We start from the raw sequence: 14,820 nt of genomic DNA, 5'->3' as shown, positions 1-14,820 counted from the left end.
TTAAATAAGTTTTGTTCTAACTTTTAAAGTAAAAATTTTCAATTTTTACCTGTCCAGGATCCACCTGGAGGCCTGCAGCACCTGAACCTGGAGCCCAATTTTAAAATTTTCTTCAGATTAGTTAATACCATCTATAAAGAAGCCACTTTTGTTAAATAAGTTTTGTTCTAACTTTAAAATTAAAATTTTTCAATTTTTACCTGTCCAGGATCCACCTGGAGGCCTGCAGTACCAGAACCTGGAGCCCGATTTCAAAAATTTCTTCAAATTAGATCATACCATCCATAAAGTACCAACTTTTGTTAAATATGTTTTGTTCTATCTTGAATTTTCAATTTTTACCTGTCCAGAATCCACCTGGAGGCCTGGAGTACCGGAACCTGGAGGCCGAATCCAAAAATTTTTTAAAAATAGGAAAACTACATCCCAAAAGGAAACTTTTTTGCCAAATAACCTATCCATTATCTCCAAAGACAAAGCCTATAATCACTGTTTACGCAAAAGTGTCAGAACTTCCCCCCCCCTTGTCGTTAATTTAGGTTGCTAATATAGACTGTACATCATCTATTTGTCAGTTTGTTCATCCAGTAGGGAGGGGAAAGGGTGAAGTGGATGAGTGTAGTTGATTGTTATTTAATCCAGCTACAAGTTTCACTTTATCAGAGTACATGATAATCTGGTGTAATATCCATTATTAATAAAATCAATTTGTTTTACATACTCCCAATTAGCTATGACAGTTGATGCAGCAATAGTGTACAAAATATTTTTTTTCTCCTGTCAAAAGTAAGTTTAACAGATTAGATTTGCTATACATTAGAAGAAACTCATAATATTTACTTTTTTTAGTTGTTTATGGCTCATTTTTTAATCGATTAAACCTTTATAAATATTAAAAGTTCTAGTCTAATATTTTTTTTGTTTATTGATAAGTTTTTTTCCAGGCCTTCAATAGACGACAAGCAAGGAAAGCCCAGCCCCAGTAAAGGAAATAATGTTCAACAAAAACGCCTCAGTATTGAAAGAGAAATTAATCAGGTAAATTAAAGTAAACACGCATACTTATGAATAAAGAGATTGACTAATCAAGTGAGTTTAATTAGTATGTTTTAAGCTATTGATTACTTTCTATTGAAATGGAAATAGATTTATCCTCAAATTGCTTTTCTTTATTAAAAATATCGAAAACAAATCATGCTTTTAATTTTATCTCAATCATTACTACTTATATTGTTCCAAATAAAAAAATAATGTTTTTTTCATTAATTGATTAGCCAAAGTTTCTTAGAGTTTGGTTTTGCCCTAAGACTCATGGAGTATGACACTTTTTTACCTTGTTTCTTCATGAAAGAAGAAAAATAACCACGTTATCTTATTCGTTGACAATGAAACTTTGGGTACTTCTATTGATTTTTTATTAGGTAGTTAGTACCAAACTAGTTGTGTACAAACTTTTTTATTTAATAGTTATCGCCTAAAGAAGGCGTAATTTATCCTATCATCAGTGTTTCGGAGCCGGAGCCGGGAGCAGCAACATTTTTGGTGGATCCGGAGCCGTATTTTTCGGTAAAAACGGCTCCGGCTCCAGATTAGCTAAAAATGATTTTTTTAAAGTAATATTATAATTTGGCAACGGTCTATTTCCATATAATAAACTGAAAAACTATTGTTACTTAACAAATATCCACACATCCTTCTACTTTAAGCAAAATATTTTATATTATTTATTTTATTTTATCAAATTCAATAATGAACAAAAATTGATATATTAATTTTAAGGTAGGAGCCGGAGCCGCATCAAAATTAAACGGCTCCGACACCCTGCCTATCATTGTTGAAAATACATCAATTCCTGAGTTATATTTTTTTTCAGCTTACAGGGGTGTATATTTTCAAATTTGACCCGGCTGATGGGGGGGGGGGAATAAAAAATATGTGGTGGGGGGGGGGGGGGGAATGTAAAAATTAAGAGAACTGAAAGCATTTTTTTCCCATTTTTCTCATCTTTTTGGTGAAAAAAACTAAAAGAATATGTGGGAGGGGGGATAATATGAATTAAATAAAGAGCTTTAAAAATATTTTTCCATTTTATTTCCTTCCTTGCTGGAAAAAACTAAAAGGGAAAAAAAATATAAAAAAATTTGCAGCAGGGGAAAAAATGAATCTTGTGTAGAATATACACCCCTGTCAGCTTATTTATTATTTTCTATATAACATAGAGAAAAAAATAAAAGAGAGGAATCGAAGCAACTAGAAGACGAAAATAGGCAGTGGGCCTAGAGGCCTACTTAGCGCTGTTGCCGCGCTAAAATTTATTGCTATTCCACTACTTTTCAAATGGGAGGATTAAAAATTATTTTAAAAAATATTTTTTTACTTTTTACTATTTCCATATTAAGGGCAAGAATATTAGATTAGATATTTTCGTTTTAATGTTTTAATTAAAAATTACATAGAATTTTATTTTTATTTAAAAAAATTTGTCCATGAAAGATGAATCCTTCTATTTCTAAAAAGGGGGAAATTTTTTTCATAATGAACATTCAGCTGATTCCGACCGCCCACGGCTGTTTGCTAAATATCGCTTTTCTTTTTATTTACATTATTATTTATGATTGACTTACAAAAAGCCCTGGGCGGTTTTTGATTTTCGTCTGCTTCTAAATTTAGGGATGGGGAAGTAGTATTTTACCATGAAAAAGGGGTGAGTATTCATCCTCTTATCCTTTTTCCTTATGCTATATAAGAAGAAATAGAAAGTGAATTAATGTCTTTAGTTACTAATGTGTCTGTACTTTGTAAATTATTCTATGGATTAAGAGGAGTTTTTATAAAGTTTTAAATAATTTTCTTTTTAGTTACCTGACCCTGGGGACAGATTCCAACCTGGGAGCTATCCTCAGGCGGGCAAGCTGGAGACTACCCGCAACACCCCCCAGATCTATGAGAATATTGAGTGCTACGTCTCATCGCCTCCGCCCCCTCCCTACACTGGGTACCATCATATTGTCACCACCGATACTCTTTCCAGGTTTTTGCGCATTAATAACTATTCCATTTAAAAGAATATTTGGATCTACTGCAGTTCACGGTAAAATATTGCTGGTAACGAATATTGCCAAAAATCTCTGAATTTTAAAGGCTGCTAGCTGCCAAACGGCGGAACGTACAGATCATACCCACACACTATTTTAAGCAGCATAAGAAGGCCTACAAATAATCTGGAATAGCCATAAATCAATAATGCATAATTATCTCGCAGTGCAGAGAAATGCGCGAAAAATGCCTATTTTACGCGTTTTTTCTTCAGTGAAACTTTCCCTGTGCATCATTGGATCTTGGCTATTCCAGATTATTTGTAGGCCTTCTTATGCCGCTTAAAATGGTGTGCGGGTATTAGCTGTACGTTCAGCCGTTTGGCAGCTAGCAGCCTTTAAAATTCAGAGATTTTTGGCAATATTCGTTACCAGCAATATTTCACCGTGAACTGCAGTAGATCCGAATATTTTCATAAATCATTTAACTAGTTACGGTACCTATAGTTAAATAAGAATGTCTTAAATGATTTTAAAGTAGGTAGGTACTTAAAGTTTTGTAATAAAATGACCAAAGGATAAAAAATTATAATCGATGGTTTAAATGTCGGATCACCCTTTCAAGATAAATTGCCCTAGAAAAAAAATAACCTACCCCAATATTTACGAAAAAAAAACTTTTTTAAGTCACGTGTTCTTTATCCTTCAAACATTACTTGTTTTAGATCGTCTTCCCGCGTATCTGGAGTCAGCAATCTTGATAATCAAATCAACCAACTATCATTACAACTTAATCAAGCTCAGTTACAGGTTAGTAACTAACTTTGGATTCACTCATAGATTTATATTCCGGTGATTTCCCTCCTGAAAGCCAACCCCACGTATTTATGTAAGACCTAACCTCTGCAGTACCATAACCCTGCTGGGTATCCGTAAACCCGTATCTAAAAAATGACCTGACCTAAAGTAATAAACCAACAAACGAAAAACTACCTAGGGTAAGGCGGGGCGATCTCTGTGTCGAGGCGAAGTCGGTAATTTTTGACACACTTTCATTAAATGACATTTTTCTATCGACTGACAGAAAAAAAACATTAAATCAAATTTGTTTCTTATTAAATTGCCTACAAAAAAGTATAACATGAAATTTTTGTGAGATGAATTTTTAGGGTACCTACTTATTGGGTCTCGAAGTCGGACGAAAAAAAAAATTCCGATTTTTTGGGTCGGAAAAAGAATAAGTTGTACAAAAACTGGTTAGAGCTAGAGCTTAGACGTCTTCAGGGGACTTAATAAGCATCTAATGGGCTATCCATTTCCGTTAAAACTTAAAAAAAACTTGTATAGTTTTTTTCTTCTTCACAAATTGACCTTTTCTGAAGCGGGTAGAACTCGGTTTTGGCCTTTTTATACTATTTTTTTCAATTTTTTATAAAAAAAGTGAAATTTTCGAGAGAAAAAGTCAAATATCGCGTACTTCGGAAAAATTATTTTTTTCGGTAGAAAAAATTGACCTATCTTCATATATTTTTGTGCATGCTCTTTATTACATTTTGCAACTTTTACCTTTAGGGCATGCTGTAATAAAATCAATACGTCATCGATTTTTTGAAGCTTGAAAAGGCTATACCGACTTCGCCTCGAGGCTGGACGAAGTCTGTGCCGTTTTTTAGATCAATTTTGTCAAACTTCCCAAGGTCATAGGATAACGTCCTTTTAGGACCTGTTAGACTTTTCCGAGATCTTCTTGGTCTTGGTCCCATTTAAAAATAATAATTTTTACCCCCATTTTTTTCAAAAACCATAAAAAACAACCCGAGTTCGCCCCGCCTTACCCTACCCATTGTTTTCAAATTATTTTTAAATAAGAGGTGAGGGTTGAAGGTAAAGGTACTACAACTTTCTTATACATGCGAACGAACATTTTCCAATAGAACATTATTATTATTCATTTTATTTAGGGAGGAGACGAGATTTATCCTAAAGTGATGCGAAGTGGGTCAAGTATGTCAGGGTCTGGAGGCCATGGCAAACTGGAGGAGGTCGTGTATCCTAAATTTATTGCCACGTCAGGTACCTAATATTTATTTTATAAAGCAAAGGTTTTTTATGTTGATGTGTTAGTTAAGCCATTGTTTCTTTGTATTTGAACATAAAAAGTTATTGGAGACACTTTTATGTATCTACTAGGGCCAGCTCAAGCACCATGTTTAAGCACATTATGACTTGACACGCTATCTCATGGGAGCTTCTCTTTCTTACCACATGCTCGCTGAGTAGAGCATGTGTCCCTAATTAAGTTTTCTTACTAGATCACGTTTTCTGGAGAGGGAATATTTGGTTGTACTGATATTATTTATGTGACTTCAAGAATACACACTACTATACTCCCTTGCGTGAATTATAAAACTCTTTAAGGGCAGGGAGTAAGGGAGGGGACAATGGGCAATTAATTCAATTTAAGAGTTATCGCTGAAAGACTATGAAATCCAGATAAATCCGGAAAATATGAAGGAAATTGTTAAGGATGAGGCAGAAAACTATAAAATAAGAAAAGAGTTCCAAGAAAAAAAGCATTCATTTGAAAATTAGATTACAAGCACATCAGACTGACATAATCATTCTGTAATTAATAACTATAAAAATCTCTCTGAAACCCATTCAACCCATCGCCCTAAAACCCAAAATTTAATTGAGTTCTTGGAATGGTTATTAAACAAATATCACAATAAAGTTTTTATCTATGAAATGATATTTTCTGGAGAGAAAAAAATTGTTAAAACCAGCCACATCATAACAAATTAAGTTTATTGATACTTGTCTGCTAGATATTCAAAACTAACACACGAGTTGCGGCATTAGTTGCGCTAGTACCCAAAGTCAGTCAGAAACTGCTAAACTCTTGTACATTCCCTTTAAGCCAGTACCCAAAGTCTGAGACTCTTAAAAATTGAATATTCGATACTTAAGGGACTACAGACTTCCCGTGTGGTTGAAAATCCAATGGAACCTTTTTATAAAGCATATCCAATTTATTTTACAGGTAAACTGGAGGAGGTGGTATACCCCAAAGTTTTGGTTCAGCGTGGCGTGACTCCAGACAACACAACTTTCCTGGTCCAGAGACCTGCATCACAGCTCTCTGGTCATGAAATTTATCCTAAGGTGAGTTAGTTGTTAAGCTGCAGGGGGGCAATCGCATTCTCACTAAAAAAATAAATACTTGAAAATTTTGGGGAAGATCATTTTAACCACCTCCGTCTTATCTAAGTTTTTGATAGGTTTTACATGAGAATAGTTTGATTAAAAACAACGAATAAGCCATAAACATCTAGTATTTTCTAACATTTTTTCTTTAATCATAGTTATTTTGACGACATTAATTTAGAGTTAGGATATTTCTTAACATCTTATTTTCCTGTACATAATCAATTAGAAACGGATTAACCATCTTGGTAATTGCAGTTTGTTTTGAAAACTAAAGTAATAATGAAAATTAAACTTAATACTTACCTACCATAATATATCCGCATTATTTTTTAAAAAAATTCTTAATATGATTGCCTTTTCAGCTTGTAAAACAACGTTCAAACCCGCAGCTTATTCCGCTGTCCTCTGCCCAATTAGCACAGCTATCCTCGGCAAAATTCTCCCAAGCCCAGCTGTCATCTGGTCAGCTTACCCAGGCCCACCTGGCTCAGGCGCAGCTGTCATCTGCCCAGTTGTCACAGGCACTACAACAACATCAGGAAAATTTCCTTATTTTATATGAAAACAACCAAAACAGTATTTTTTTAGAAGAGAACTAGAAAAAGATTTGGCGAGAGAAAGATTTTAAACAAAGACCCAATGTTTAGCAGAAATACGAACATTCATATAATCCTTATATATAAGTAACAGGATGATTGTGTTCAGCTAGCTAACCGCTGAGCCGAAACATTTCTTCTTTATAGTGAGGCTTATTAAAGGTTCCCATTTGCAAGTCATTTAGAATGTAGAAGTCTGTGCCTCAACTTCTGTAGGTAGCAATCCATTATTTTTAACGAATTTATGAAATAAGGATTTATTCTAGAATTCTCAGCTATCACAACAACAAATAAATCAGCAGCTGTCACAACAGCTGGCAAACAAACAGCTGTCACAGCAGCAGCTTCAACAACAAGTTATTGCTGCAAGTGCGGCGCAGCTGCATACAAAGTTGATAAGTTCGTCGCCCGTGGTTGCTGCCGCCCTCGAAGAAATTTATCCTAAAGTTCAGGTGATAAAGTTTTTGTATTTCATTACTTTTAAACTATGATAATTCCTCCATAGAAAATGTTTGGTATGAGATGAATAAAATTGATTTTATAGGTAAATACAATTTTATAACAGAAGAAATTCGTTCTAACTTTTATTAATATCTTGAGTTTAAGCAGACAAATTTACAATTATCAATGCTAAATAAGTCTGTGTAACTTTACTTTTTTATAACAAAGGTTACATTAATACATGCATTTTGAATGTCTGCTAGTCTATTATTCTTCCAATAAATGTACAAGTATATAAATATAACCCAATACCTGGCCCAAGTGGTGGGGACCTTTTTCGTCTTGCAAATTTCTTTCTGCTCTTTTGAAGAACATGACTGTGTTTATATTTCCGACGCTATTGTCTAATATTCTAAGACCCAATTAATAGTCGACACATGGTCTCCACATCCTGGGTAGAGTCACATATAGCTCGCGCCATCTCTATTCGTTTGCTTTAATATTCTACCTCATGTTCAGGTTGGACCAGGAGGACGTCTGGTGCAGGTGATGTCGCCTGTCCAGGGTCAGCCAGCAGATGAAATATATCCTAAGCTTAGAAAAACTTCACGGTTCACTCCCAGTCCAGGTTAGTCAGGGACTGTAAAAAATTCCATTGGTACCCTAAGCTCTTTAACAACGATATCTTATTCGTTGGGTACTTTTGGTTGGTATGCTTACAAACTTTTGAACCGATAACTTTAGTTTTTTAGCATAGTTTTCAGCATAATAATTTGAATTAAAATGCTACTGATATTGTTTTATGCATGCCAAGTTTGAAGTAGGAAAAGTTTAACTTTGATTAACTGTTGAATTAAACTGCGAAAGTTATGATACTAAAATGATTTATGTTTATTTCAGTGAATTCTGTGCCTCAGTCATATTTAATCTCCACTCAGTCAGGTAAGAAAATTATTCAAAAATTAAGGGGGGGGGGGTGGGGGATTTTTCATGTGTGAATTCTTTTAGGAGGCCGGTGGTATCCTCCCCAAAAATAGTTATAAACCTTCCCAGGACATATGCAGAGAAGCATTATTGTAAATGAGAACCATATCGGTTCAGCGGGCAGAGAGATCTTAAGCTACATGCAAAATTCCGGTTACTTTTTTTTATAAGGTTGGATACAAGTGACCCCCCCTCCTATTATTAGACAAGTCAAATAAAATGCCTTTTTTAATCTTTTGATATTCATGTTTCCTACATAATAAGCTTGGTCACGCACTTGCACTTTATAGAAAAAAGTGATAGTAAAATCCGCAAATAAAAATCATAAAGTTCTACGTAGTCAGATAAATTAGAGTATTTCCTCCTTGTTGTATCTGTTTCATTAAACTTTAGGTGCATTTTATTGAAGCTAACTAATTCTTTGGTTTTGTTTTGTAATTGGTATGCTCATTATTAATATTGCATTATTATGCAAAAGCATTCCGAATTTAATGTCTTTAATATGACGCCAATGCTAGATATTATTTTTACCATACTTTTATTCCTGAAACACTTGAGCAGTGGCTTACTCTTTATGTGTAAGAGCAGGATATCAAATTTCAAGATGTCAGTAACAAGTAATTTGTATACAAAGCACTTAGTCATTGTCTTGGGATTACGATTGAAACAGTAGATTTAAACAAGAAAATAATCAAAAATAACTTTCAATAGAAATACACATAAACACTTTCAAGTTTGAAATTTGGCAGGTATGTCTCTCTAGTTCTAAAATCATAGCTTTCAGGGGTACAGATATCAGTAATATCATGTTTGCTGATTAAATGTATGTCTTATTTTTATATATGTGTATATGTACATATTAAATCATTTCCACATTACTGGAAACAAGCTCGGTAGTTGTTTTGCATAAGTACAACATTTGATTCTATTTTAACTGAAGAAATATTTATAACATTTTTAATGCCTTTAAGACTTTTTGTAATATTGTAAAATGCAAAAAAAATAGACTTATTGTAAAATGGTTATATTTATGTAATTTTCTGGAATAATTTGTTTGTGCAGGTAATTCCAGCCTTGACTGCCAGCAAGAGGTTCTGAAGCAGGCATACCTGCCTGCCCACCATCAAACAGTGTCCTTGGACCAATCCACTGCCATAATGAAGCACCAACAACAGTTGGCAGCTGCTGCTAAGCTGTCACAACAGCAACAGCAGCAACATCTGACCAATGCTGCAAAACTGCCAGGCTCAGGTAAGCTGTTTTATTAACTTATACCCTGAGATTTCAGCCGAATTAGACATTTAGAAAAAAAGAAAAAAAATATAAAATGGTCAAAACTGAATTAAAATGTTTATTGAAATGAAATAAAATGAGGGTGGGGGGCAGTTTTTAGTTTGTTAATTACTCTGAGTCAGGTTAGGTAAGTTTATATTGGGGAATGGGTAGCCCTGCATGGTTAAGGCACCGCAAATATATGTCCCGCAGTGGTTGGAAATAGAAAAAAAGCACGTAAACGGCATTAAAAAATCTTTACAAGAAACATTTGCCCATTTCTAAAATAGCACATACTTGCAATGCTTCAAAATGTTTAGGTGTGTTGCAGAGACAGAATTCTGGAAGTAGTATCCAGAGTTATGGGTACCAACAGCTGTCCAGACCTGGATCAGGCAGCAGCCTCGGTGAAAAGATACAACCTCCGTATGTGGCTCCACCTCTATACGATAATGCCTATGAAAATATAGCTTTAAGGTTATCATTAATTTCAATAACGAACTCTAATTTTCTATTTAAAATGATATTTTTCTTTATAAAAACAGTAAAACAATTTGCTTTGTTTAAAGAAAAGCGACAAAAAAGTCAGTTCTATAAAAATATTAGGTACTCTTTGGGACCTTTTTTCTTTAGTGTATCTTAAAATATTTGTCAATCATCACCCTTACAAAAATGAATCTATGTTTTTTAGGTACAGAAATTTTGTTCTTATAAATTAATTTATCTTAAATAGAACTATTTCTGACAAAACTTATTCTCCTTGCTTTACAGGAATGATGGAAGCTTGGTGAATAGTTACGGTGACTCTGGCCTGGAGGACTACGTCAATATCCCCCCTCCTCCCCCGTATCCTGGCACCAGTGTATCCTCACAACACAGCAGGAACCATTCAGGAGTCTCGGGTATCAGTGAGGGATCAGGTAACAAACTTATTTTATAATAAAACAGGTTCTACACCGTAAAGGAAAATCAAATTTTCATGGTTATATAGAAATTTTTCAGATAATCATTATATAAAAGTGCTACGACGTCTGTATGTGTGTACAATAAAATCTTTAACCAATATGGTTAAGGTTTCCCTACACATTAAACCTTTTCATAGGTCTTGGAAAGGTTTTTAAGTATTATCGGGGGGGGGGGGGGGGGGGGGAATCATCTCTAAAGGCTTCTAGGGGCTTAGCCACTACCTTGTAAAAAAAACAATAAGTTTATCGTTTATATTTCCTATCCTTAGATAACAGGAAACGTAAGAGGCCTAAAATTTCAGCAATGTCACATTTTATGATTTATTTACAAAACCTGCAAGATATAAGACAAATTGCAATGTCATAATATGTCCCAACTGATTGACAACGAGTTAGAAAAATCCAATATATCTCAAAAACTGTTTTTTTTTAAAGGATCCTCATTTGGTGGAACTCCGATAATGCGTGCAACATCGTGTTCTACAGCGGGACCAACCCATTCATATCATCAGGAAAAAATTTATTAAATGTTCTTAGAAAGCTCTGTTATAAGAAGCAGTAGGAATTAAGGATTTTTCGATACTCGATTTATGTAACATAACTCAGTAAAAAAAAGGATCTGTGCATCTGTTTTCAAGATCTTAGCGGACATACACAAAACTTAATACTTTGTAATATACAGGGAGGGAGATGACATTGGACTGTAAATTACACTGGTACCCAAAGTTTTATATCAACAAAACTTTTGGGAACTTTCATTGAATTTGGTTGGTTTAAAACTAGTTGTGTCTAAACTTTACAACCAATAATTTTAATCTACAGAATCACTTGGGTTGTATATAAATCCAGCGTCCAATTTTTTATCCAAGGTAATATAGGATTATTAAGTAAAATATAATGCAAGTATATTAAAACACTTAATATCACAATAAGTATCTCAAATCTAATTAAAACAGCAAAATTTCATAATAAATCTAAATGAAAAGGCACATAACGTTGGTAAGCCGGTCCTAAGCGGCCCTAACAACAACCTTGCCACTGGAGTTGCCATGAAATCTGTCCCAGGCAGTCACAATGGTTGGTGGGAAACAGATCTGGACTGTTCTAGCGACACTATCACCCCCCAACGGGGACAAACTACAACTTCTGCCATGCAACAATTACAATTTCCCGCCAATTATACAACAGCAAACACTACAACTAGCGCCACAAATCCTCCGATATTGCGGCAGAATTTGGAACCAAAATCACGAGCCAGCACCATTGATGTAAATGCTACCCCGGTTACTAGTAGAGCTGGCATGATGGCGGCGGGCAACAAGGCGGGTCAGGCGGCTAATGGGCCGGTTAAACCGCTACTTCCGTTCAATGTTACTCCACCTAAACCATCAGGTTAGATTAATTTAAATAATATTATTATTTGTAGGGATTGTTGAGTAGGTAGTTACTTTACAGCTAGGATATTGCGCCCGTCCGTACTTTAAAGAAATCTAAATTATTGTTTTATGGAGAAATAAATAAAAACTGAAATCTTAATATCCATAAATAATAGGAGACCCAAAGCATAAATGTAATAATTTTTAGATCTTTGTAAATTACTTTTTCAAAAAACTTGATCATCTATTCCATACCTAGCTAAAGAAAAACAAACTATTATAAAGTATCAAAAAGATTACCTAGGTATTTTTGTTGTATTTTAAACAAAACGATATACTAAAAAAAATTATTTTTTTCAGGTCCAACAGAAGCGGAGAAAAAAGTAGAAGAATTAACTGCAAGTTTAGAAGAAGAATTTCAAAGGTTTATACTTTTAATTCATTAACAATATATACATATTATTTCAAATTTTATATTATGTTTTTGACTTTCCTCTAGTTTTTTGGAATATTATTTCCTATGACGTTTAAGCATCTCTACAATTAAGTCTTAAAATGTTAGTATGTCCATATAATTCATCCTTTAATTATGTTTACTCTGCAACTGTTAATTTACGTCATAGCGTAAGGAAAATTTTATTTGATTTACTTTTGCCTGACCATCTATTTTCATAAGCCTCGCCTAAATGAATGTTGTCATTCTTGTTATTTTACTTTTTTGTGCTTTTTTTTAAAAAAAGGGCATCTAGTGTTCACTTCCATTAATTCAAGAAAAATTCCAAAGCTTTCTTGTAATTTTTTCTAACAAATGTATTTTTTCAGGGCGGAAGAAGCAGAATTTTTTGGTAGCTGCAACCTTTGCGGAGAGAGGGTTACAGGAGCTGGACAAGCTTGTCAGGCAGGGTTTAAGCCAGAAAAATGTATAGATACATAAATTTCTATCTTAATACATAAGCATTACAAATTTTATGCTTTGTTTGTTAGTTTAATAACCAGGTATGTCCTTTGAGTATGCTGAAAATACCAGACACTCAAAATGCATTCAGTTTTAATACTTTGCAAGCAAACTCCTCCGATATGCAATGCATAACAAATTGCATGGCAAGAAGTAATTAAGCCTTGGACTAGGCCGTAAATTTACCCCTTTAATTAATTTCATTTATTATTTTTATGTGTCCTAGTTCACGAAACCAGCATGACAACAACTTAAAATATATAACGTTATATCAATATATATTTTATTTATGTACATATATATATTAAAAGATCAGCATATTAAAAATAAGCATACCGACTTTCAAAAGTGTACCTAATTGTTACAATTATCATCATGTCAAGTATGTTCTTACATGCCTAAATTCATAATCAGAGTTATTCATGTCTTAAGAAATACAAACGGACTGAACCTAAATAAAGAAAAACATGGCCATAAAAAAAATCTATTACATTTGCTTTATACTTATTTCTGGAACCTTGATAATCAGGCCATGGGTAATCTGTACCACACCTCCTGTTTCATCTGCTGTAGCTGTGGCAGAACATTAAGGGGCAAGGCCTTCTATAATGTTAATGGAAAGGTAGGTTTAATCATTTAGGGAGAAGGGGTTCTAATTAGGGATCAAATGTTAAAAATATGCCACAACCAATCATTTACATCAATCTTTTAAAAGTATTTTATCTATGACTTTAAGCTGATCTTCTGTTTACAGAAAGAATTGTATATACTTATTCAGGGGTGTATATTCTGCACAAGATTTTTTTCCCCTGCTACAAAATTTTTTATTTTTCTTCCCCCCTAGTTTTTTCTCACCAAGTAGGGGGAAAATGGAAAAATATTTAAAGAACTCTATATTTTATTTATTTTATCCCTCCTACCACACATTTTTAAAGTTTTTTTCACCAAGGAAGGGGGGTAAATGGAAAAAATGTTTACAGTTTTCTTAATTTTTACATTTTTTCCCCTCCAACCACTTATTTTTTATTTCCCCCCCTGAGCAGGGGATCCCATGTAGAATATTCACCTCTGTACTTATTTGTCTATTTTTGATAGATAGAGGAATGGGCCAATGTAGGTTAAGAATTCACCTCCGTTAAAATATTTGGGCGTCGTATTATAATTCTAGGTGGGTGATATGTAAATTAGCCTAGGTATAATTCTTAAGGTTGGAAATTGAAAGTAATATTTTACTTTTCGTTTATTGTGCTTTATTGGCTGATTTTAAAAAATCTCTTCAGGTTTACTGCGAGGAGGATTACCTTTATTCCGGGTTCCAGCAAACTAGCGAAATTTGTGACCACTGCGGTCATCTCATCATGGAGCTCATTTTACAGGTAATTGTAAGATTCAAAGGGGGGAGTTTTTATTGCAACCATTTCGTAATCAATGATTAAATGGCACTTAGAATTTGAATTTCGATATGAAATTTTTCATGAGTAATCCTTGGTAGGTCTATTTTCCCTAAATCGAACAAAAAGTTGGAAAAATAACGTCTTGCGGCTCAGCCGTTTAGCCGTTTTTTGCCTATTTTCAATTATTTTTTGCCAAACATGTTAAATTCTTTCATTTAAAAAAACTTTCAAAGTAATTTTTTGAATTATTATGTACTTTCTTACAATAGAATATATTTAGTTCATTAAGTAAATAGGTATGTACATAAAAGTAAAATATCAATAGTATTTAATTTGCAATACTATTAAGTTAATTTAAATTAGTGAATCAAGGCCCAATTATCAATCAAAGTATTTTGTTCTTAAGTTACAAAATATTTCAATCACAGAATCAAAAATGCTAACGGCTGACAATCCCAACCACAAGCCCAAAGCAGAACCAAGATCCACAACAAGACTAAACTCATCATATGCATAAACACCTGTTTGTATTCCAACTTTATCCACTATCTTCAGCTGAACCATTCCTCTCTTCTGTCTGTTGGAAACATAC

At 33.8% G+C, this 14,820-nt stretch overlaps 1 protein-coding gene across 1 annotated transcript in view; it reads left to right on the top strand.

Annotated features, from left to right (window-relative positions):
• Nucleotides 1-14,820, top strand: part of LOC145326922 (uncharacterized) — a 29,782-nt gene that overhangs the window by 4,259 nt on the left and 10,703 nt on the right. Inside the window, exons 6-23 of the mRNA XM_080170371.1 lie at nt 945-1,038; nt 2,859-3,031; nt 3,761-3,845; nt 4,997-5,108; nt 6,079-6,200; nt 6,608-6,784; nt 7,108-7,293; nt 7,802-7,910; nt 8,183-8,224; nt 9,329-9,517; nt 9,859-10,015; nt 10,310-10,458; nt 10,939-11,016; nt 11,491-11,895; nt 12,240-12,303; nt 12,702-12,777; nt 13,364-13,456; nt 14,115-14,210. Coding sequence (XP_080026497.1) covers nt 945-1,038; nt 2,859-3,031; nt 3,761-3,845; nt 4,997-5,108; nt 6,079-6,200; nt 6,608-6,784; nt 7,108-7,293; nt 7,802-7,910; nt 8,183-8,224; nt 9,329-9,517; nt 9,859-10,015; nt 10,310-10,458; nt 10,939-11,016; nt 11,491-11,895; nt 12,240-12,303; nt 12,702-12,777; nt 13,364-13,456; nt 14,115-14,210 — 2,407 coding nt within the window. The remainder of the gene's footprint in view (nt 1-944; nt 1,039-2,858; nt 3,032-3,760; nt 3,846-4,996; nt 5,109-6,078; nt 6,201-6,607; nt 6,785-7,107; nt 7,294-7,801; nt 7,911-8,182; nt 8,225-9,328; nt 9,518-9,858; nt 10,016-10,309; nt 10,459-10,938; nt 11,017-11,490; nt 11,896-12,239; nt 12,304-12,701; nt 12,778-13,363; nt 13,457-14,114; nt 14,211-14,820) is intronic.

This window comes from Acartia tonsa, chromosome 8, assembly GCF_053477335.1.
Source record: "Acartia tonsa isolate MP-2025a chromosome 8, ASM5347733v1, whole genome shotgun sequence".
Classification (NCBI taxonomy): domain Eukaryota; kingdom Metazoa; phylum Arthropoda; class Copepoda; order Calanoida; family Acartiidae; genus Acartia; species Acartia tonsa.
This window is presented reverse-complemented; position numbering and strand designations above follow the sequence as displayed.